The following is a 23874-nucleotide window of genomic DNA, read 5'->3' on the forward strand; positions in this document are numbered from 1 at the left end:
GGCCGCCTAATGACAGGGCTGGGCCGCAAACAGCCAGCTCAGGATGAAGGTGTCGCCGGGCGCAGCTCTCCTCAGACGCCATTTCAGCCCTGCCGTGGGGAAACCCAGACGGTCCTGCACCCATTTCTCCGTCACGCCCACCAGTGCCGCCCGCTGCCCGGCCCCTCCCGCGGCTGCTCGCAGGGCTCGGAGCGGGGCCGCGGCCATGGCGCCCCCTCACGGAGCCCCCCCCTCCTCCCCCCCAGCCCCTTCCCGCCGCCGGGCGTGAGGCGCCGTTGCCGTGGCAACGCCCGCCCGGCCCCCGCCGCCTCAGGCGGCTGCGCGCCAGAAAGTGCTAGAAAGGCGCCGCAGCCCGCGCCTGCGCACTCCGCCTCCCTGCCCCCACAGCGCCGCTGCGGCGCCCCGGGGCCTGCGGAGGGCGGGGGGGCGAGGGAGGCCCGGCCGGGAGGTGCGGGGGGGAGGTTGGGGGGTGCTCGGGGTCCGTGGCGGGAACGGCCCGCGGGGGTTGCCACGGCAACAGCACCCCCCCCCCCTCCCGGTGGTGAGGGGGAGCGGCCGCCCACGCTGCGCAAAGTGCGCGGGGGGCTTCGGGAATAGGCGGCTGCGCCAGCCACCGCCCAGGGCCCGCTGCGGAGTCATTGCGACGGTTACTAGGGCACTTGGTCGCCGTCCAATCAGATGGCGTGAGCTCATCGCTGCGGCCGGCGGCCAATCACGCCCGGCATCAATCATTCAATTCAGCCAATCGGGGCGCGCGCTGGGCGAGCAGGGCGGGCGCTCGTGGCGGCCCGTTGCCTAACAGTAAAATCAACAGACAAACGGGCGGAACGAAGAGGAGCGCGGGTTTGAGTGACAGCGCGCCCGCCAATCAGAGCTCCCTATTCGCAGAGCCTCGCTATCGTCAGCCAATGGGCACCGCGGACGGCCGCTCGGGCGGGGAATAGAATGCTGCGCGCGCACTCCGCTGCTATATAAGGCGGTTGGCTGTCGCCTCACGCAGCCAGTCAGTTGGGGGACGAGTGGCGTTGGTCGAGGGTGCGCTGTGCCGCCGCCATCATGAGGGAGATCGTGCACCTGCAGGCCGGGCAGTGCGGCAACCAGATTGGGGCCAAGGTGCGGGCAGGGGCCGCGGCAGCGCTCGGGGCCGGGGGGGAGGCGGCGGGCGGCAGGGCTGCGGCGGGCGGGCGGGGCCGGCCCTGACGCGCTTGTCCCCGGCAGTTCTGGGAGGTGATCAGCGACGAGCATGGCATCGACCCCACCGGCACCTACCACGGCGACAGCGACCTGCAGCTGGAGCGCATCAACGTGTACTACAACGAGGCCACAGGTAGGGCCCGGCCGCCCCCCTGGCATTAACCCCAACCCCCCCCCCTTCCCCCGGCCGCCCCCCAGGCGCCGCAGTCACGGCCCGTCCCTGTCTTGCAGGTGGCAAGTACGTGCCCCGCGCCGTGCTGGTGGACCTGGAGCCCGGCACCATGGACTCGGTGCGCTCCGGGCCCTTCGGGCAGATCTTCAGGCCGGACAACTTCGTGTTCGGTGAGTGCGCCGGGAGCGGGGGAGGGCCCCGCCGTGTAACCGGCTCGGGGTGGGGTGGGGCGGGCAGGGACGCTGCACTGCGGGCTTCCCCGCCGCACATGCTCCCAAGCATGCGGCCCCGGGAGGGGGGGGGGGGTAATCCTGGCGCTTGGTGACGGGCGTGGAGTCACCGGAGGGCTGCGGATGGTGCACGGTGGTAGCTGCCGAGAAGGTGTAAGAGGTCGTTGATCTTCCGAGTCCCATTATTCCTCGGGAATATCGGGAGAAACGAAAGGGTTGACGCATTGCCAGGCGCTGAATGCTTTCTGTGTAGGTATACCGAGCCATTTTAGAGGTGCTTCTGTGAAACCGCAGCTCATGGCATGATAAAATGAAAGCTTTTGTGGGAGGTTGCCATAGCCTGATGCTCTTAAGCTTTGCTTGCAAGCAGGAAGCAGTGACCGTAATCTAATATGAAAATGGCTCTCTTCCAGGTCAGAGCGGAGCAGGAAACAACTGGGCAAAGGGCCATTATACGGAAGGTGCTGAATTAGTTGATTCTGTATTAGATGTTGTAAGAAAGGAGGCAGAAAGCTGTGATTGCCTCCAGGGCTTTCAGCTGACTCACTCTCTTGGTGGTGGTACTGGCTCTGGTATGGGTACCCTCCTAATCAGCAAAATTCGTGAAGAGTACCCAGACCGAATTATGAATACTTTCAGTGTCGTACCTTCCCCTAAAGTCTCAGATACTGTAGTAGAGCCCTACAATGCCACGCTGTCGGTGCACCAGCTTGTGGAGAACACAGATGAAACATACTGTATTGATAACGAAGCACTCTATGACATATGCTTCAGAACACTGAAGTTAACAACGCCAACATACGGTGATCTGAACCATTTAGTGTCAGCGACCATGAGCGGTGTTACCACCTGCCTGCGTTTCCCAGGCCAGCTTAACGCTGACCTGCGGAAGCTGGCAGTCAACATGGTTCCCTTCCCCCGTTTGCACTTTTTCATGCCTGGTTTTGCCCCACTCACAAGCCGTGGGAGCCAGCAATACCGTGCTCTGACTGTACCAGAGCTAACGCAGCAGATGTTTGATGCAAAGAACATGATGGCTGCGTGTGACCCACGTCACGGCCGTTATCTGACCGTAGCTGCTGTGTTCAGAGGCCGTATGTCAATGAAAGAGGTGGATGAGCAAATGCTGAACGTTCAGAACAAAAATAGCAGCTACTTTGTTGAGTGGATCCCTAATAACGTTAAAACAGCGGTCTGTGACATTCCACCTCGTGGCCTGAAAATGTCTGCCACGTTCATTGGTAACAGCACAGCTATCCAGGAGCTGTTCAAACGCATCTCTGAACAGTTCACTGCTATGTTCCGCCGAAAGGCTTTCCTGCACTGGTACACAGGCGAGGGCATGGATGAGATGGAATTCACAGAGGCTGAGAGCAACATGAACGACCTGGTGTCTGAGTACCAGCAGTACCAGGATGCGACAGCTGAGGAGGAGGGGGAGTTTGAGGAGGAGGCTGAGGAAGAGGCAGAGTAAAAGCTATGCATATGAACACCTGTAAATTTTGTTTAAAGCTGTATGAACTCTTTCATTCAATACTTCCCTGTCTGTGTTGTGTTCCTCTTCCTGTCTTAAAGTCACTTCAGATGCTGTACAGGCACCATTAAAGCATTTTTCACAGTGCACAGGCTCGTCTCCTTTGTTCCTTTCGGTAAGCTTTTCGGGTGCTGTTTCCAAATGTGAGTGCATAGGTGTGGCGGAGGTCTGGAAAAGAAAAAGGGATGGGGTGTGAGCACCAGCCCTCCCGCTGATGGCAGCCACGCTTCTCCGTGCTGGGTTGGGCACCAGTTGCTTGTGTCACCAGAGATGTGGCAGTCCTACTCGCTCCTCTACTGAAGAAATGCTCTGATGCTGCGGTGTAACCAACTGTACTTGCAGAGGGGAATACCCTTAACATGGAGGCTGAAATCCGGCCCCAGTCTGTGTCTAAATTTAGGTACCTGCCCATGGATTCCTATTACAGGTGCGGGGTCAGCTGGCCGGGCTGCAGTCTCAGCAGGAGCTGGGCAGCTCTTCTGGCCAGAAGGAAAGTGCAGGCTCAGAGGGAGGTGGCTGGAAGCTACAGCTTGCTCGGGCTGCCTGGCTAATGAAATGGTGCCTGCGATTTGCCTTTCAGATGCAGGTGGGTGGTTCTGAAGGAAGGGAGCTGCCCTCGCCCAGGCTGCATCCAGGCAGCAGCACCAACCGAGCAGGGAGCTGGAGCTCAGGGCGAGTCACGGCTTCAGCCAGCTGCAGCAAGCTGTGCTGCGTCTGCTGCTGCAGACAAATTATGCTGAAGAGCTCCAGTTTGTGCAGCCAACAGCTTGATGGGCTCTTTTTAAATCAAGAAGTTATAAAAACATTCTGAAGTTAGGATGCCCTTTGGAGGTGACCATGAATACCTACCTGCTACTAAATAGCACTATTGTCTGTCAAGAAAAATGCTAATAGCAAATCTAAGGATTAAAAACTAAGTTTCCCCTTCTGGAGCAGTATTTGGACTGGCCCTGAGCAGTGGTGGGAATCAGCCTGTCAAGAACCAGGTGGCCGGCTTCAGACCTATACAGGAGGCTGCTGTTGTAGGTGAGAAGATGACGAGAGATTTTTAAAGCATGAGGTAACGCCTGCAGCAGTTGGTGCTTATGCATTCCCTGGCCCATGGTTTTCTCCCAAAGCCCTGCAGGGCTGTGGCCGTTCCCCTCATGTCTGATGTTGGCATCAAACCGAGGACAAAGCGCAGGGGCAGTGCTAACGCTGGACTCTGGTTTGCCTGGGGGCTGTAGAAGCCTTGCTCCGGGGCTCTAACCTGAGCGCCTCCAGATGACCGCAGCCCTACCCGCTGCTAGCCCTGTGCAGAGGAAGAGAGGAGCCAGAAACACCAACGCAGTGCCTCAAGGGCCAGGGGGACAGGCCCAGGTGGGTGCCCTGCGCTGGGGACAGCAGCCGCTGTGCTCGACCTCCCCCTTCCCAGAGCAGGGGGTGGAGGCAGAAGCCAAGAGGAGCAGTAAATGTTTTTTCCTCTTTTCCTGTGTACTGCATGCAACGCGAGGTGAGAGCGTGTACACGGCCCTGCCCGCGGCATCCGCTTGTCCCCAGAGCCCTGTTGGAGGGGACAAGAGGCAGCTGTGGGACTCGGTTCCATCGGATGCCTGGGAAGCCCTCACGCTGATCGCGGGATCAGTGGGGCTTCGGCATTGAGTCCTGCTGGAACCCCGTTAGAACACAACTCCTGGTGTTTGTGCCTTGGGCTCTCTGGTTGCTAGCTGAGCAACTGGAGCACCGCTCCTCATGGTTCAGGGCAGACCCCAGACCCCACACCGCCCTTCACACCTCTCCTTTTTGGTACCCCCAAAGCCTGGCGGCCAGAACAGGGCCACCACCACCTGCAATGGCTTACACCAATTCACAGCTTTTGGTGCAGTCTCCACCCCTTTGCATCATCTACCTTTTGCTTTTTTTTTTAATCACCCTTAAAGCTTTTTGGGAACAGAATCCCTTCCTTGATGAAGAAGCTGCCACACAGCCATGGGGGGACAGGTGGGGGCACGGCTCCAGCAGCCCGGCACATTCACTGCCCCTGTGGAACATCGCAGGGCTCTACCATGACACTGCAGCTATCAACAGCACTACTTAATGATGGTAATTAGTGACTTTCATTTTCATTCAACTGATGAACTTACGTGGTACGAAGCCCGTGTAGGCAGGTATCAGTCCAGCACTGGTGTAAATTCTGTTGTTAGGCCAGTAAGTTTGGGGAAATCTCTTGCCGAAGCTGTGAGCCGGGTATCGCTGCAGGAACTGGAAAACAAAACCCAGCAGCAGGAGTGGTAAACCACTGCTACCCAAGCCGTGTGCTTTGACTCCTTAATAAAGGAAATACTTGAGCTGATGAGAAGCAATTCTCTCACCAGTTCCCTTCTAATGTAGAGCTATGTTGCAGCTTCTCTCTCTCCCCTGGTGCTGGCAGGAGCCCCTCTACTGCCCTGGTCCTGCCACCCCATCCCCACCACCCAGAGCAGCTCCTGGTGCTGTGGATTGCTGCAGCCATCACATCTGGGCTTGGGCCACAAGTCCCAAATGCATCCAGCTCACGGAGCTGCTGTAGCAGGATGTGTGCCTCATTTTGGTGTGAGCCCCTGAACTGGTTTTGTTTCTCCATGCATCCCACTGACAGCGATTAGCCCATAATTCCCCGCCTAGGAGGAAGAGGAAGGCTTAGGGCGCGTTAACTGAAGGGAGAGTGAAATCTTCCTCCGTCACCTGCCCCGGAGGTCAGATCCCGCTAACGCCGCGCCGAAGGACAGCGCGGGGCTCACATCCCTGGGGTGGCAAAACCCCAAAAGCCCTCAGTAAAGCCCCACTGCCCTCGTTAGCGTGGCCCCCTGCTCGGTGGTAAAGGGAGGGTTGAGGGAGCCACGCGAGCTGCCGGGGCCATCGAACCCTTGTGTGACCGCACGGGTTGCGGCGGTGCAATCCTCCTGCCTCCCCAGGGCAGCGCTGAAGCGAGAGGATTGCATTATTTTGCCCGATGCAGCCAGTAAGAAACGCTCCATGGCGCATCCTAGCACGTAACCTAGGGCAACAGAGATTTAGGGCAGAAGATTAGTGGCTTGAAGGCAGAAGCCATCTTAGATAGAAATGTGGTGTGATTTATTATTTTTTTTTTAGTGTGCTTACATTCATTCCTTCAGTGCCTCCTGCACTGCAAAAAACCTCTGCAAGCCTGAATTTTTCTGACTCCTGCAATGGAGAAACACCATCCACCTCCTTCACTGGCACATATTTCTTAAAAAATCAGGGCAGAAGTGATTTGCAAGCAGCACTTTTAGTTGTAATATTGTCTGCTTTTTGTTCTCTGTGCTTTATTTCTATTTCTGTTAACCACAGAAGGGAAGGCTAAGGAAGCCACACAAGAAAATCTTCAGACATTTCAGCCAAAGCATCAGGATGCTACCGAGCACCCTGATCCCGGCAGCCCCACCGCAGTCCCCACAGAGCCATTTCTTCCCAGCCAGGGGGTCCTTCGGGCTTGCACCTTTTCCCACGTCTGACCCCCACGCTCTGGGACAAAGGCACCACAGCGAATCCTGCTCACCAGAAAGGGTGAAAAATTTTGCAGCCTGCTTTTAAAATGAGCTGTCACCGAGCCCATCGGTGCTCACTGGCACTCACCCAGCCAGGCTGCAGCATCCCGGGGCTCTCACACCATTCTGGTAGCAGGAAGGACCGTGTGGCTTTGGATGCAATCTGCTAATTGGGGTGGGAGGGGTCTCGTTTTCCCATGTAGGAGGGTCATACGGCTTTGTAGTGGGGGGATCTTACAGCAAGGGGGCAAAATAGAAGATTTTTTTCAATAGGGATATTTCTCTGCTTTTTGGGATGGACACAGAAAATGACAAGATCTAAATCCTTTTAAGACAAGTTACGTTAGTAAAGAAAAAATCTCTACAACACTTGAAAGGGAGGAATATCCATCCAAGAAGCCCAGGAAGCCATCCAGGTACCAGAGGATATATTGCATAAGGGGAGTGCAGATAGCTGGATCCTGCGTTTGTGCACCCAGAGCAGCACTTTTAATAGCCACCCTTAAACCAACCCTCAATAGATTTGCTTAATCCTTTTATGAACTCATTTATCCTCCCTTGTTTCCTTGGGACATTAAGTTACAGAATTTAATTGCTCATGATTTTTTCAACGTGTTACCTAATAGCGTTTTATTTTGCTTGTACTTATAACCCCAGCTCAAACACTGCTGCAGCAAATGCAACTGCCTGTGGTGCTGCAGATGACTCGAGACCAACATTATATCATTGAAATAAGATTTGTGCATGCACTCTACCTGATGTCTGTCAAATTCAGCCATGGCGTCCTTCACGCCCTGCAAGTAGTTAACACCAGTAATCCAGGTGAAGCGGGGTATGTATCCGGTGTACCCTTTGGATGAAGGCAAGAGAGAACATACATAGTTGTATAACACACTGGAAGTGGAAGAAGCTAGGACAAATAAAATCTTGGTAGAGTATAGCAAGGGGAAATTTCACTTAATTCATCCTTTTAAACTGAATGTAAGATTTATTCTAAGACAGTCATTGTTATGACCCCCTGGGAAAACTCAATGGGCTAAATCATATAGGGGTCTCCATGAGGTAGGGAAGAAACATTTCAATTTCTTGCAGTCTTTTCTTTAGAACAGCACCTCTGCCATGTTCTCACCCAGTTTCATCCGCATGCAAAGGCTAACAACCAGGTCTCCAGCCTCTCTTCCTCATTTACCCTTCCCATCCAACAATTTTTCACCAATTGTAAAAGAGAAACAACATAAAGTGTCAAAAGGAGAAAAAGTAGAGAGAGAAGTACAAACTAAAAGAAGCCAGAATTCCCTCTTCTCAAGGGGATGCTTTGGAGAGAGAAATTTGCCTACTGCTTTCTAGACTAGCAGTGCTTGGCCTTCCTCTTTCACCCTGTCTGAAATATTTCGCCATGCATTCATGGCAGTCGCTATGGTCGTTGAGAAGTTAGGGAGCACAACTCCTTGTCAGAAAGAGCTCTGTACCTCTGTGAGGCGCAGTGCAATGCTGTTTGTTGCTTTGGTTATGCAGAAAAGCCTCTTACGTTTTTAGGAGAGAAATACCTCGGGGGTAGCAGACACTGTTCAGGCTGCTGCAGAGAGTGCAGAGCCCACGTCCTGCACGTCCCAAAGAAACTCCTTTGTGCTGAGAGGAGCAGGGGAGTGGGGGCATTTTGCACCCCAAAGTGTTCAGACACATGGGGACAAGTGGCCAACGCAGCTCCTGTTTCCCACAGGGGCAAAAGGGGATGAGATTCCTCCTGACGTGGACTCGTGCTGGACACAGCCATGCGCTCTTTTACCTGAGATGACTTTCTGCTGGATCACGTTCGGTACATCCAGCTTTGGTAGCTGATCATTTCTCTCTACACCCGCAGCTTCAGTCACTCCTGGCAGAGTCACACCTTCGATTTTTACAGGCTCAAAATAAAAGCAGAAATAAAATAAACACCAGTAAAACCTGCTTCCTCCTTTGACTCCACTACTTAAATCGCTGCCAGAACCCAGTAATCACAGCTGCCATTTCCATTTCTCCCTGGCTCTCCACTAAGAGCTACTGCAAGAATTTCTGCTGCTGCCAAATTACCAGGCGCGCTCTGCGTGCGCAGGGTTTGCAAAATACCCACGGGACACCAAGGGGGGCTTTTGGGGCTGAGCTCCTTTGGAAACCTGTTCCTCAGGCTGCCTCTCAGAGCAAGGCGCTGGGAGGAAACTTCTCGGGCTTTATATCCAAGGCAGCTTTTGACTTTGATACGTCAAATCTCTAATCTCTGCCCTCAGGGGATTTGCGCAGCCCTGGCTGACTGCCCCACGACAAATAGCATCTCCTGCTCCAGCAGCAGTAAGGGGACCAAACCCGTTGTCCCAGAGTAATTAAGTCAAATCCTAAAGCCTGTGTTTCAAAGAAAGTAATGAAAGTTGGAAATTTGGGTGAGCTGGGGAAGGCAGGAGATCAGGAAGATGGCACTGGCCAAAGGTGCCCTGAGCATGCGCTGCTCTGCACGAGGAGGTCCTGGTTCAGCAGAGGAGCCCCAAGCCTCAGGAGCGCTGCTTTGCATGGCACAAGGTCTGACAACAGGGATTTGAAGCTAAAACACAACTAAGTGAGAAATTAAGCCTTTGCGATTAGGAGCAATTACCCATTACAACATGATGATGCGATGGATTGGCTGCTGCTAGAAATGCTCTTGCAAATTTGATATTTCCCAACAATTTCAATGTTTGGTCCTCACCATCCCTGCTGTCTGTGCTTCCTGTTGGCTCCCTGTCCTCCCAGCACAGCAAGCCCGAGCTCCCCGGCCCTCCCCACACCTCCCACCCACCCAGAGCTGCTCACCTGCCTGAGTCCTGCTGGCGAGGTGACAAGCCCACGAGATGTGGTCAGCTCAGGTAATCGCCACTCCTGCCCCTCTGATGGCCTCCACGGCACGGCAGGACAGCGTACCACCACCAACGGGTACCCGTATTCCCGCTGCACGCTTCGGGCACGCTCGCCGGGGTCGTGAGAGGGCATGGGGTCCGTGTGCGTCAGCAGCAGCTGCTCCTCCGCCGGCCCTGGCGGGGGAGGCTTTGGTCCAAAAATCGGTTCGGGAAAGTTCGTCATGGCCCCAGCTCTCTCATAGGGAAAGTACCCTGCGGGGCAGAGCCAGAGTGTGGGGAAGGAGAGGCCAGGGCATCGCCATCGTGCCTGCCCTCAGCCCCCACCAGCTCTTCTGGAGCAGGGGAGGGGAACGGGGACCCAAAGCATCCCGGGTTCCATTGCACAAACCCCGTCAGCCCTGGCCAACAAACTGCCGTGCACAGACTGCACAGGGATCGGTTCAGTTGTTTAACGTTTGATCTACACCATGCCCAAGCTGCAAAATATCACCAGCCAAGCTATAAATAGCAAGGAAAAAAGCCCACATCCTTCACTGTGCCCACACACCCCTAACAGCCCCTGTGCCCGACAAGGAATTCCTGCACCGGCATCGGGGCTGCTCGGCCAGGACGGGGCTGCTGACGCCGGCTGGAAAAAATCCCACGGCCAGCGTGTGCTGAGCGTCTGCGCGATGAACCAGGGATGGCCGAGTTGGCAGCTTTTGTCTGGCTTTCCCTTAAAAATATCCCGTGACGTGGCTCCCCCGGACCGTCAGACACCTCCAGCCCCAGCACTGCCTAACGTGCTTTGCTCAGCGCCATGCCTTTGTCCCTCTTTAGTGATGATTGCTCTTACACCCCACAACCACCTCTTCCTAACTGGAAAACCGTTTCTATGCCTGACTTTTGTTTATTTGTTTGTTTTTAAACAAACCGAATTCTTTCAATTTTTGTTCCTATAGGTCATTCCTCTCAGCCCTCTGACCGCCACTGCCCTGTTCTGGGGACATCTGCAGAGCCCGCAGAGACGCGCGGCCAGCACTGGCTGCGGCTGCAGAGGCCCCTGTGGGAAGCCACCGGTCCCAGCTCCCAGCAAGGAGCAGAATTTGCCCCTTTCTGCACAGGTGTAAGGCTTCCGACTGGTGCTTGGGTTTGAAGTTTGCTTCTAATCCTATTATAAAGCACATATACGGTATATAACTTCATAAAGTTTTATAGACATATGCACACCCTCTATATAACAGTACTATCAACTGCTGCCCAGGCTAGCAACAGACTAAAAATAAATCCTCGATATAATTGATTTTTCAATCTGCTGTGCAAATTTTAAAGCAGCTTTGTCTTTGTATTTCCTACATTATTAACGAAAATATTGTACCTACACTTTTTTTCATGCAACAAGCCACTTATTCCATCAAAGGAAAAAAAATGAAGTCATTTTGCACTTGAGAAATCCTTACGAGCTCTTTGTTATCAGCCTGTGCCATAACCCCTCACCATGGCCACAGCCACCCTGCATCTCCATGGTTCACATCCCCATCAGCTGAGTCCAGCATCACTTCCAGGAAAAATCCAACATAGGACTCATCTGACCAGCAACATACTTTGTGTCCACCAACAAGATTTTATCAAAAATAGACCTTGAAACATCCTTCAGGCTCTGAGTTCACTAATGGCAAACCCACAGACGCAGCACTGCTGGGAGCTCTTTGACCTCAGTTGGGTGAAATGTTGTGCTTAGAGAAGCATGCAGTACTCATGGAAGTTTACAATGAAGGATTTGAGGATTGGACAGCCCTACAGCAGCAGGAAGAGGTATCACAGCACAAGGTGCTTCTTGGGGCCAGGTTCTTCAGCATTTCACCAGAGAGCAACAGAGGCAAGCTCCTGGCCACAAACATCTGTGGGTGACGTAAAGGCTGGCGAGGGGAGGACAACAACAAGGACAGGGTAATGATGGAGAGCAACCAGGCCAACTGGTTAGTTGGGTCCATTCAAACTACATTTTAGGCCAGGCAAATGCAAATGGAAACATCCAGGAACAAAGCCTGTGAGCGACACCTGCATGGAGCAGACCTGGATCCTGCAAAACACGGCTGGGAAGAGCAGAAATGCCAAAAGCTTGCAAGCAGCTACATGGCGCGATTCCCAGCATGAAGCAGGAAACGTCGCTGCAGTGGGGCTGCCTCCAGGGAATCCAGGGCCGAGATCCTGCCCGGGCACACGTAGCCCCTGCACGGAGCTGCTCCCACTGAGCAGGGCCCCAAACAGCTATGGCTGAGGATCACAGCACCATACACAACAAACAGGCATGGCCCTGAGAGGGGCTGATATTGGACCAGAGCATGGCTGTCACTTCGGGCCTGTTCAGCTGGCATCAGGCACCCTCTCCCTAGCCCCCCAGGCAGGTTCCAGCAAATTCCTGGTGGTGGGAATCTCTGTGAGCATGTCTCAAAGTGGCTGGTGGAGGAGATGGGGCTGGTTAACAGACGGGAACAAACACAAGTCCTCTTGCAGAGCTGAGGCAGGAGTGCTACGAGCCAATCTTCCCCAGACAGAAAAAGAGGGGACTACAGCCTGTGGAATAAGAAGTTGGGTGGCAAGTTCATAAACACCATAAAATCATTTATCTTCATCTAACTGAAGATAATCAGGGGTCTACGATTCTCCCTGCTCCAAAAGATGCCAACACCAGAAGCCCAGTGATGCCCCTCTGCTGAGGCTGTGCTTCAGATTCATGCCGGTGCTGCTCCCCAGCTGCTCCTACACCAGGACTATGGGGGCTCTGTAGAAAACTTCCCCTTCCCCCAGATCCCATGGAGGACAGGCACGGGGCTCACTGTGACCAAACCTACGTTCATTCTGGCACAGATGAGGGGCCACTCACCTGGGTGCCTGGGGAGGTAGGGCTGGAGGCCGCCCTGCGTCCCGCTGAAGTCCTCGATGAATCTTTGCTTGCACAGCGGCGCCAGCACGGAGCGAGGGCTCTTCCGAACGTGGGGGTCCGTCAGCAGACGGTAAGTAGTTTTGCCATAGGTTTCTCCAAACTGATAGTTGTACTGAGGGACGAAGCCCTCATAGCTGGGGAGGAAACCGAAACAGAGCGGTCACTGCCACGGCCTGTGCCGGAGGATTGGCGTGAGGGCCATCATGCAGCGGGCAGAACAGGGCCAGGCACGCAGCACTGCATCGGTGGGCACAGGGACACCCGAGCCACGTGTTTGTACCTGGGCAATTCCCAGTGCCCCTCATTCAGCACAAACTGCAGAACTGAGAGTTGTGACTGGTAACCTCTGAGCCCTCATAGCGAGGAGCAGGATGGGCTCACGACCCAAAGCAACCCGCACCGCTCCTTCCCTTCCTTTCCCTAGGTGACTTTGCAGTAGCTCTGGGGACAAGGGGCCTGGCGCAACTCTGGCTCCGTCCCCAAGTCCACCACAGGCCACAAACTCCAGCTCTTCCCAGCAGCGACGTTATTCCACCAGCACAGAAGGAAGGTAGAGCTGCCAGTCACAATGTATAGACAGAAATACTTGATCAATGATCCCGCTGTGTATTTGGGGATAAAGGCAGATGATGCATGAGGATCATAAGATGATGAGTAAGTACTTTCCCTTCCAAATACTTTAAACAACAGCCAGCAGAGCCATGCATTTGCACTTGGCATGTTGTCCTATTTTGCATGCAGGATCTTTTACTGGCAGCTCCTGGAGGAGCTCGGTGGCCCCTTCCCATTGATTTTCAATGCGTCTTGCAACACATAGAAACTATGCAGGGACGATAAAGCTGAGCGGGAGCAAAAATGACACAGCCTAAATAATTACAGGCCAGCTGAAGGGATTTTGATCATGAACAAAATAATAGTAGGGCTGAGAAAGGATTCAATTCATAAGCAATTAAAAGCGAGGTAATCCGAGGAGCTCAGGCGAGTCAGTCTGGGTTTACGGGGAATGGATCTGCCACGTAAGTGAATCACAAGAGCTGCTGATAGAAGCTATGGTGCTTTGGGAAGAGATCAGGACTCCTGCAGGCTGCTTGACTTTCTCTTCATGGTATTCTCATTAAGAAACCAGAGAAATCCCTCGTTTCTGTAGTTCACCATTGCAGCCAGTGATCTTAAAACCCCTTCGCAAGCAGCAAGTCTGTGGCTTTCTGGAGGCTGTGCCCAATTTCCCTTTCTCTTGCTCAATCCTACCTTCAGTGCCCGCTCCCAGGGCTGCGTCACGGAACAGGGAGCAGCCCTGGCCCTGTGCCCGGCCCTGCACCGCTCCGCACCGCTCCCAGATCCACCGGGACGGGCAGGGCCGTTCCCAGGACAGGCCCACAACGTAGATCTACACCTTCTCCCCGTGCCAAGTCCTTGCCAAATGTCTCTAACATCGCGTTTCACTTCCCAATGCCTTCAAGCGCTGCGGGGGTGATTGGTGCCTGGTGCTTCCGAGTGGTTTGGGTGCCTGCGTGGTGCTGGGGACTCACCAGCATGGGCAGGCCCCACACGTGGGACAGCTGGAGAGGTGCTGCAACGTGTCAGCCTCCTCCTCCTCCTGCCGGCACCTCCCAGCAGGCAGCAACGTCTGCAGCAGTGGAGCCGGGCTGCAGCGATGCCCAGCAGGCAGCTCCTCCTCGCGTGCAGGCACCCAGCCCAGCGGGACCCTGGGCACAGGAGGAAGGAAGCCTCAAGCAGCAGGAGCTGGTGCCTCCTCCTGCCTTCTGCAGCTGAAGCAGCAGCCTGAGAGGAGCCGTGCAGCTGCAGTGGTGGTATTAGGGCTCAAATCTGCTTCTTGCAAGGGCTCAAATCTGCCTCTTGCAAGGGCTGTTCTTAGGCAGGATGGAGCAAGGGAAGAATTTTGAGGCTTTGGGCTCCAAAACGGAGGCACAAGCCCAGCACAGCTCCCTCCTTGCTGCTGTCAGCACACAGGGTGACAGCTCACAGCAACACGCACACCGTTTGGACAACTGCAGCAATGCAAGAGTAAGGGAAAAACCCAGCCCCAGCGCTTAGGTAAGCTCTGAAGACACAGAGGTCAGGAACGGGAAAATCCTGCACGTTGCTGTAATGGGAAGGACCAATTTCATCTTCGCTACCAGACAATTGCTGAGGAAGGAAACATGCTCCAGCCTTCACCTGCAGCTCAGGCTCAGCCTCCCCTCTTGCCCATGGCCATGCAGGACTCGGGCTGGTTCCCTCTGTGCTGTTTCTCTGCCTCTTCTACCAGCTCCTGCCCAGGGAGGGCTCCCAAGGTTGCTGCAGTTGTCCAAACGGTGTGCGTAAATATTTGCATGAACATAATTATCATCAATGAATTAATTGGGTAGAGCACAGTCCTCTGAAGTCAGTGACTGTGGGTAATGGTGATCTGGCTGATACATAGCTGGATTTCTTTTTTTCTTTTTTTTTTTTTTTTTTTTTTTTTTTTTTTTTTAAAAAAAAAAAAAAAAAGCTTTCTGCAAAGGCCTGTGATGGCCTTTGAAAGGAACAAGGCTGTGGTTGGTGAGAGGTGGTTCCCGATGAATGAGTTAAAATGTTATGTTGAAACATAAACACTGAAGGCAGAAATATGAGGACAAGCTTTGTGGTGAAGCAGAGGTGGTGCGTGGGGTCCTCTGGTGATCTGCCCCGGTGTGTGTGGTGCCCTGCACACACGGGTGACCTGGAAAGGGCTGGATGGCCACTGAGAGAGAGCAGGTGGCTGCTGGTACAAAGTCACTTGGGTCAGTGAAGTCTTGAGGGCACCATTACCCACAGTCACTGACTTCAGAGGACTGTGCTCTACCCACTTAATTCATTGATGACAATTATGTTCATGCAAATATTTATTCAAAGGAGATCTTCAGACATCCTTGGTGCAAAAATTACTTCAGTTTGGAACTAAAACCCAGAAACTCTGGAAACATTTGGCAGCTTAGAATAAAGGGAAAAAAAGGAAAAAAAAAAAGTTTTGAAGTTCCCCTCAATGCCCCGTGTCATGGTCTTTAGTTACACCTGCCATAAGGCGCAGTTTTCCCCCTAGAGCCATGTCTCCTTCACTGCACTGTTAGATGACACTTTTATCAGTGTCTTTAAAAAAATCATGAGCCACGAGACATATCCTATCCCAACCAGAGGTATTTGCGTTGGAAACGACCAGACTTTTTGGATGAACTTCAGGACTTACCCGGGGATATAGTGAGGATCGGGAGGGAAGAGGCTGCTCTCCCTGGGGGCCGTCATGGCACAGTGACAGCGGGAGGGAGGAGATGCAGCAGTCACCCGGGAAACCTCTGTGATGCTGCCGGGTACCGTGGTGCTTCCAGGCGCACCACGCGGCTCTGCAGGTTTTTCTGGACGAGTCTTTCTTTACCCAGAAAGGAAAGCTCTGGAAATCTTGGATGAGCATGGAAATTTCATGGAGTTTGTCAGATTTCCTGCAGGCTCAGCACCCTTGGGACAGCAGCAGATGTTCCCCATAAGCGGCCCCGGCACGTGTCTATGTTCACGCTGCCGTCCATGTCCCGCATGTGCAGACGGGGAGCTCTGTGCTGTGCACACCCAGGTCCCCATGCAGTGCACAGACACCAAGGGCAGCGCTGACACTGGATGCATCAGCCCTGCTCTGCCCACTCCTGGCTGCTGGAGGACGCAAACCTTCGCTGCCTTGCTACAAACACGGCAAAGGAGCTCCTGTCCCCAACACAGCATGGTCACGGTGCCTGCTGTGGGGTGGTTCAGCTCCCCTCTGCCCAGCTCTTCTCTGTGCTGAACTGCTGTTGGGAGCGCTGTGTCCTTACCTTCAAGGTCATCCCACCTGTTGGCATCAGCACCACTTCCACAAACTGTAACACCAGGAGGGAGCCTGGCTCATTGCCAGTTTCCCTCTGTGGTCTCAAAGAACTCCAGCCACGTGGCCAGCACAATCATTTCAAGAGCTCAGAGATACTAACCAGAAATACACTAACCAGAAGTTGGAGTATTCCAGCTTTGTTCTCATTTGTTTAGGTGCCAGCACTCCACCTAAAATTGCACCTGAGAAGACACATGTGCTGCTTTGACTCCTGCTCTTGGTACCGCAACATTTTGGGAGATCTGGAGTTTCCAGACCTTATGAGTTTGCCCCAGTACCTGAACTCTGCAGGGACAGAACTGCACAGCATCCCCAGCTCTGCAGGGTGGATGGGGCGGCCAGGGGTACAATGACTCTACTCAGTGGAAGATGAGGGGCAGGAGGCTCAAGTTACCCCGAGGGGAAGGCTGACTGGACATAAGGAGAAAATTCTTCCCCACAAGAGCAGTGCAGCTCTGGGGTAGGGTCGGAGCACGTGCCCATGTCTCCATCCTTGGGGACCTTCAGAGCCTAGCTGTGCACAGCTCTGAGCAGCCCAACGCAGCTTTGAAGTTAGCTGTTTTTAGAGGCTGACTGGGTTAGAGACCTACAAAGGTCTCTCCCAACCCAGGTCATCCTTTGAATTTAATATGAATATGAAAAAAAAATGCGTAAGGAAACACAGCACCATATTCACAGCACTGAAGAGTGACCCCAGGCCACTCTGTGTCCCACTGGCTGTCTCGGCTCCCTGGGGCTCAGGCCACCCTGTCAGTGCTTTCAGAAAGTTCCTCCAAAGTCTGCTCCTTTTGGAGCAGCAGTTGCATTGCACTGGCTGCTTCTTCCAGACCTGGGTTCACACACTTACCAAAGTTATTGAAATGTCACACCAAAATATCTGTCCTCAGTGCAGACACCTAGACCTAGGCAAAATTAAAAAAAAAAAAAAAAAAAAAAGCAGAAATTCACTTTCGTCAAGGTTATCATTAGAATTTATTGATATGAGAGAAACTTCGTATGTCAGTGGAGGAACAGCACGTCCTGACATAACAGAAGGACAAAGCCCACCCAGGTGACATTACAGCGTTCTGGAACCTCTGAACTCCAAAACACAGGAGGTCACGCACACGGCTGTGTATTACTCGGCTCTGTTTTCCAGGACAGGATGAAAACTCTCCAGCAATAACACCAACGCATGGCTGCATACATGACCACAACAGCTTTGACTCCTGTTGCCCACGCCAGGCACTTACAGCACACACGTGTGGCAGCAGCAGCTCACCCAGAGCCCCTTGGTTGAAGGGGGCAAACACCTGCTTTGTGGTGAGAGCCACCTGAGCCCGTGCAGCCCTCGCAGGGCATGAGATGCCTCGTGCTCCATCACGGGAAGGCTGCTCAGAGGACCAGCCCAGACCCTGATGCCTACACGCAGTCCGGGGACTCCCACAGCGACCTGCAGCAGGACGACTGGGGGCAGCTGGGAAGCTTCAGGACCAGCTTTGTTCTGCCTGGGGAGCAGACACAGCACACTCAGTCCTGGCGTCTGCCAACGCAGGGACAGGTTTTCTCTTTCAACGTAACAGCCATAATTATCCTCTTATTAGAGCTGTTTTGGCATTCCCTCCGTCAGCGGTGTCCGCTTACAGAGCTCGTAGCACAGACACGATGTAGCTCGTAGCACAGTGAACACTATGCTGCTGGCCAAGATAGGAATTATCTTTACAACCTTTACTGGAAATACATGTTATACTGGATGCTGTTTGGAAAAATAAGAAACAAAGAAACAAAAGTGCTGAACTTTAACCTCCCAGCTTATGAAATACTCAGTTTGGTCCGTAATATCTTGCTAAACAGTTACAAAGGGAATAGCAGAGTATTCCCCAGGCACCTGATAAATCCACAATGGATGTACTGTAGAAACAAGCTGAATTCTCTGACCCACTCCAAGGGTATTTCAGAGCCCTATAAAATACTCCAGAGAACGAGCCATTTGTGACACAACAAACAAAAAGACAACCCCGGTTCAAGGAGCAAGTTGTCTCGTGTTGTACAGGAAGCATCCAAAATCAGACGCAAAGCCACCCTGATCAGAACTGGCGGGATGTGGCAGTCCCACCCTGATGCCAGATTTGATCACAGCAGTAACAGAGCCTGGGCCGAAGTGCATCTGCCTGGCTGACAGCGCTAAACCTGCTGCAGACCTGAAGAGGGACTGCAGATGCTAGAAATAAATCCGAGTGTGTGCGCAGGTGCGTGCCGGCAATGGCACGTGCCCTGTTCCTTTTCCTCTCACGTGAGCTATGACAAGTGACATAGCGGGGGCTGCTCTCAGCCGTTCGCTTTCACCAAATCTAAGTTCCCCCTGCACACTTAACAGCATCGACTTAGAGATCTCATATTAATGGGTACTTATACAGGATTAATTGCACATCAGTCCATTGTGGCTACAAGTTCATTAGGCTAATAAATCTACGTAGTGACAGTAGTACAGTATCAGCTACTTTTCAATACAAACTCCCTACCCTAGCCTTAATTTGCAGGTCAAGAGAAGATCTACTGTAGTGACCTTCCTATGACCTTTAACATTCATTTTTTTAATTTTCTTTTTTCTAGAAAAAAAAATCCAGTGTGGGGAAAATGCACATATATAACAAAAGCAGTGCTTAACAACCACAGGAAAAAAGAACATGATCTTGGACTCTATCAGCATCCTCCGTAGACCCTGGTAGCATTACTTCCAAAGGGTTGCTAAATCCAGCTCCGTCAGTTCTCAAGTCTGTTAAACCATTTCCTAGCTCTAGTCAGTTCTAGTTTCTTACTATACATATCATCTCTAGCAAGAGCCTACAGAAACACTTGCTAATGTGCACAAGACTTCCATTTGATTTAATGGAATAGTTTTAGAAGACTGAAGTCTTTACTCCTACAAATCTGTTCTTGAATTGTGGCTCTCACTCAGGCTGGCGCCTTTCTGTTCCAACCAGGAGAGAGCTCCAAGTCCCTTGTAAAGTTTTACTCATTCGTCTTTCCCAAAGGCGTGTGGGTATCTAACAAAACCCCTCTCACAGTATTCCCAGGAAATGATTCAGAAGAGGAGATGATTTTTCAACCAAATGAGATCCTCTGGTCCTGCGCGTCAGACCATGGCCAATAGAACGAGCAGCTGCCATGGACGTCTCAATTAAATACGGTACAGTCAAGGGAGGAGAGCAAGGTGGCCTGACCATCTTCCTGTGAGGTACAGGCAAAGAGACACCAGAGTCACTCTGTTCTCAACAGTTTGTCTCTTTTTCTGGAGTCAAATGTTTGATTCCATTTGTTCTAGCAGGAAGTGGTGAATCATGTCAAAAGTGGGACGATCTTTTATATCCCTGCTCCAGCATTTCAGCATCAGGTCAAACACAGGGTTAGGGCACAGAGGAGTCTGGGAGAGATAGATCTGAAAAGAAGAATACAGCAAGTTCAGTGTTTGTTCCTTAAAAGAATCAAACCTTGACTAAACGAAAACCACAGGACAGCTTCGGTCTAGGCGTTACAAGACACAGCAGTCATGCAATGTTTGAAATCCATTAAGCGTGAATCTGGCAGTGAAGCCTGCATGGAGCTGCGACACCACCTCAGATGGCACTGCAGACACTTTGCCAACTTGTTTGATGAGCCGGTCATAAAACAGTCCTTTGTCCCACAGGAAACATGAATGCTTCAGAGAGACTTGTGTTCCAAGAGACAGAAAAACACAAACCAAAACTAAATTTACCACGATAAAATCCAAATACTTTCACTCACCGTAGACAACCCATGAGGCTTTCTAAGCATCGTGACAGCTTGTTAGCAGAGACAGAAAAAACACCTTTTAGAGCTTATCTACAGCACAGGTTGGCATTTTTTTTTTCTTTCCTCTCATTTCTATACACTGATCTTTTAGACTCTTCACTAGATCATTAGTATCTGGGAGACAATGAATAAAACTTTGCATTTTTTTTTTTTATTTCTCTTAATCCTTTAATTTATTTGATACTAAACGTCAATCTGGGGAGAAGAGCAAACAAATAGATATCCACTCTTGGGGTACAGCAATCATCAGTGGGCTGGATTGTCATGCTCTATTTACCGTCATCACTGATATTTGTGTTAAAGGGTACGAAGGCAAGAACAGTGGACTGTACACTCCTGCCTGGAGCAACAGAGGATAATGAGACAGAAAAGCCTTTCATCAACTAGGGATGGCCAAAAGCTCCTCAGCATAGTTGGAGATATCACAGGGAGTATCTAACCCCTGGGTGCTAATGATTCTTCCTTCCCCACCTCAGTGAGTGCTTCCTTGTCTTTCAGAGGAAACACTAAGGGCAGAAAAAACTGACAAAGCAAAAGGTTTGCGTAGGACAGCCCAGAAAAGCTAAGGAGGACAGTGCAAAGGCAGATTGAAGCAGAAGTGGCTTATAACACGGAAGAAGCACTGGACAGGCCAGGAGGCTCTTCCAGTGGGACTCCAAGAGAGGAAAGCCAGTCCAATGAGCCTGGACGAAGGGCAAGAGAGGTGGGACACATTTGAAAAGAGGAGTAATTGAAGCAGGGACTTTTGTAGATAATGTAAGGCCAGCAGAAGGGTCTCAAGGAGATCAGTTTGGATGCAATCAAGGTCAAGTGAAGGAAGAAGTCACATTTGCTTTCTTACCTGCCTTCCCTGGCTCCGGAAGAACTCTCCCGTGTTCTCGATGACTTGCTCATCTGAGAGGAGGCTGTAAGGTTGCTCCTTACACAGTATGAACATCTCCCAGAGTGTGACCCCAAATGCCCAGACATCACTGGCAGTGGTGAACTTGCCCTGTGAACAGAGAGGATGTTGTAAGCCTGGTTTGCCCACAGTGCATGTTTAGCAAAGGCTGTTTCAGTCTGCTCTCTCTAAACATGAGGATTCACACCTGGGAAAACGCTCTCCATAAAGACAGTAGAGCAGGTGACCTGCTCTGAGCAATGCAAAAAGGGACCAAAGCACAACATTGCTGCTTTGCAGGGCAGGAGCACCATGTCTTTGTGGACCCATGGCACCTAATAAGGTGCAGCTTTCACTGGGGCAAACCTCTTGAAACAGGGGGCAAGTCTCAGAGAAAGTTAGCAACTTACTGTCCCTCTTGAGGAAGTCTGCATTTGCCTCCAGCAGTAGCACAATGCTGTGGAGAGCTGCTGCCTACCTCCACCCAAAGCACAGCAGTGCAGTACAGAAAAACCTTTGAACAAGGAGCAAAGCCCTAGGGGTGAAAGCAGAGCTGAAGCAGGCTCTTAGAGGAAGGCCGGGATAATTTTGATCTTTGTACATGTAAAAGATGGTGACAGTCAGCTCTCTGCCCTGTTTTCTGTCTTTAAAAAAATGTGCCCAAACTGGATGTGTTTGGAACAATATGTTTTTGAAGGAAAAAGAAGCTAAAGATTGCTCACAAAATAACACACAACAATCGGGGGCTGGAGGGCCTGTTTTGTCAGAAAACAGCCCAGACCCGGATTGTCCAGGCTTATCTGGCAACCCTGGTAGGCTGCAAAGGTTTGGAAGATATTCACACAAGAAAGGAGAGGAGTGATTTATAGTCTAGATGAAGCTGTAACCATGAAAAGAGGGTGAACTTAAAAAAAAAAAAAAAGTTTAGGCCCATCAGCCTTTATGACAGCCATAATTACAATACCCCCTCCAAGTACATAGAAAAATTGTAAGGAAGTATAACTACATGACCTAACGACTTGTTTGAGAAAGAAATATTGGGATGAATACTAGGAATCGCCTCTGGATTGGGCGTGTTTGGGTTGCTGAACAGTCTCCTGAGGGGAGCCAGCAGGACCCTTAAACTCAAAACAAAACCTCAACCTCAAGCCCAGACTTGGCACTTGATGCTCGTCAAATTTTGTTCCTGCCCCTCCAGGCTTCACAGCTGGGGAAGCAAGCTCAGAAAGGCGAGTTGCTTATGACTCCAGCAGGAATCCTGAATGTCAGAAACAGAACACAAATTAGGCTCCAGATGTGCCTAATTTGCAAGGGCACCCTCCTTTTCCAGGCTATTAGATTTAGGTATGTCCAACATAACCCAACAGACAACTCACCAGAGGCCATTTGTAGCTGTAAAGGCTGTTACACATATATGTCACAAATTCAGGGGTACACTGAGAACCAGAGGAAGGGAGACAGAATGGTTTTGTGCAGTGCCTACCAGGAGGATGCTTTCCCAGGCCATCCAACGTATTGGCAGTACCGCTCTGCCCTGGATACGGTAGTAATCCCCACTGTAAAGATTCCTGCTCATGCCAAAGTCTGCGATCTTGATGGTGTAGTTGTTTCCCACCAGGCAGTTGCGAGTTGCCAGGTCTCTGTGCACGAAGTTCAGAGATGCTAAATATTTCATTCCAGAGGCAATCTGGGTGGCCATGTACAGCAGGTTAGAGTAGCTGCATTGAAAGATGACAAAACAAAGTCAGTACATTTCTTGGCACTCAACTCTTACTTGGCATTTCTTACTGCTTTACCTTGCATTTGATGTACTACAGTGACCTGACATTTTATTTTTTGCCCTAACAGCAAAACTAAACTGTCTAGGGCACCAACATCCCAACCTGCCAGGCTAGGCCAAGTTCCTGAGCTGCAGAAGCAAGAACAGACAACCTGTCCCTGAAATTCAGGGCCCTTAGGATTTGAAATCCCTTAGGTATTTAATATCAAGCATTACTATCAAGATTTTCAAAGAGATCATGCAACAAAGCACCAACTTTTCATAGAAAGGCAGGAAAAATGAAGCTGTACAATCTCAGAATTTCAAGTCTCAAAAATGGCCGAGTTTAGTATTTCAAACCGTCATTATCACATACTTATATCAGTAAGCATGTGACATAACATTTAAGAGAGCTTACTTTTTATGTTTAATATAACTATGTAAACTGATGTATTACCCACTTGTTAAAATTTCAATTTTCCCATTACCAAAATGAAGATAATTTTAATAAAGTTGCACAATACGCAGACAGAATGTGGACCACCTGACTTTCAGCATTCTTCACACACCATTATTTTGTGATGCCCAGCTTTTCCCACTGTGCATGCTCAAACACTTCATAAACAAGCACTTGTCAAAACAAATCTAATGAGCTGTTCACAGTTAGTGTTTCTCTGTTAAGCTCAGGAAATAAAAAGCCAAACTCAGTGTTCTTGTGGCAATGACAAAAGCTTTATCATTTTATCTAAATTATAACAACCTATCTAATGATAACATACCCAACCTACCTGTTCTAACCAACAGCTAAACTGCTGCTACAAAGCTCCAGAGGCAGCCCCTCTCCCCTGACACAGCACTGGCCGGAGGGTCTGGGCACCACTTCCCTCCCAGCCTTCCAGCACAGTGACCACCACAGCCCACCCAGGTGACACTCAGCCCTGTCCCATCGTCAGCTCAATGCTTCTGATCTGCATGGACCCATCACGTCCCCAGAGAAGGAACTCTGGTGCTCACTTTTACCTTGTTAACCTGGCTGTTGGCTTTCTGCTTCATAGGGGGCTTAACCTCCAGGCCCTACCTTCTCCCTTCCCCCTGATCAGC

At 51.5% G+C, this 23874-nt stretch overlaps 3 protein-coding genes across 5 annotated transcripts in view; 1 reads left to right on the forward strand and 2 right to left on the reverse strand.

The window, feature by feature from the left end:
• The first annotated feature begins 987 nt into the window (after window positions 1-987).
• On the forward strand, window positions 988-3219 carry TUBB4B (tubulin beta 4B class IVb). The gene is made up of 4 exons (XM_032200226.1): window positions 988-1113; window positions 1219-1327; window positions 1426-1536; window positions 2010-3219. The coding sequence occupies exons 1-4, from the start codon at window positions 1057-1059 to the stop codon at window positions 3068-3070; spliced, it is 1338 nt and encodes a 445-aa protein (XP_032056117.1). The 5' UTR covers window positions 988-1056; the 3' UTR covers window positions 3071-3219.
• FAM166A (family with sequence similarity 166 member A) lies at window positions 3206-15711 on the reverse strand. Its single transcript, XM_032200227.1, has 7 exons — window positions 15656-15711; window positions 12388-12581; window positions 9478-9773; window positions 8444-8561; window positions 7413-7507; window positions 5254-5371; window positions 3206-3298 (listed from the first exon to the last, which is right to left on the reverse strand). The coding sequence occupies exons 1-7, from the start codon at window positions 15709-15711 to the stop codon at window positions 3210-3212; spliced, it is 966 nt and encodes a 321-aa protein (XP_032056118.1). The 3' UTR covers window positions 3206-3209.
• Window positions 15712-17264: 1553 nt separating this feature from the next.
• The window catches only part of LOC116496791 (discoidin domain-containing receptor 2-like), a 58154-nt gene continuing 51544 nt past the window's right edge, over window positions 17265-23874 (reverse strand). For 2 of the 3 annotated variants that reach the window (XM_032200080.1, XM_032200079.1), the window contains exons 15-17: window positions 22498-22732; window positions 20976-21125; window positions 17265-19739 (exon numbers count right to left, since the gene is read on the reverse strand). In XM_032200080.1, coding sequence (XP_032055971.1) covers window positions 19599-19739; window positions 20976-21125; window positions 22498-22732 — 526 coding nt within the window. In that variant the 3' untranslated portion in view covers window positions 17265-19598. Of the gene's footprint in view, window positions 19740-20086; window positions 20125-20975; window positions 21126-22497; window positions 22733-23874 lie in introns of all 3 variants that reach the window. The other variant, XM_032200081.1, reaches the window with a different exon arrangement.

Source organism: Aythya fuligula, chromosome 19, assembly GCF_009819795.1.
Source record: "Aythya fuligula isolate bAytFul2 chromosome 19, bAytFul2.pri, whole genome shotgun sequence".
In the NCBI taxonomy this organism is placed as follows: domain Eukaryota; kingdom Metazoa; phylum Chordata; class Aves; order Anseriformes; family Anatidae; genus Aythya; species Aythya fuligula.

Excerpts from the sequence above, each read along its gene's own strand:
- TUBB4B (XM_032200226.1), top strand. The coding sequence starts at position 1,057 with ATGAGGGAGATCGTGCACCTGCAGGCCGGGCAGTGCGGCAACCAGATT. Across the intron at positions 1,328-1,425 it reads GTACTACAACGAGGCCACAG|GTGGCAAGTACGTGCCCCGC; the intron begins GTAGGGCCCGGC and ends CCTGTCTTGCAG. Across the intron at positions 1,537-2,009 it reads GCCGGACAACTTCGTGTTCG|GTCAGAGCGGAGCAGGAAAC; the intron begins GTGAGTGCGCCG and ends GCTCTCTTCCAG.
- FAM166A (XM_032200227.1), bottom strand. The coding sequence starts at position 15,711 with ATGACGGCCCCCAGGGAGAGCAGCCTCTTCCCTCCCGATCCTCACTAT. Across the intron at positions 12,582-15,655 it reads GATCCTCACTATATCCCCGG|CTATGAGGGCTTCGTCCCTC; the intron begins GTAAGTCCTGAA and ends TTTCCTCCCCAG. Across the intron at positions 5,372-7,412 it reads CTGAATTTGACAGACATCAG|TTCCTGCAGCGATACCCGGC; the intron begins GTAGAGTGCATG and ends TTTGTTTTCCAG.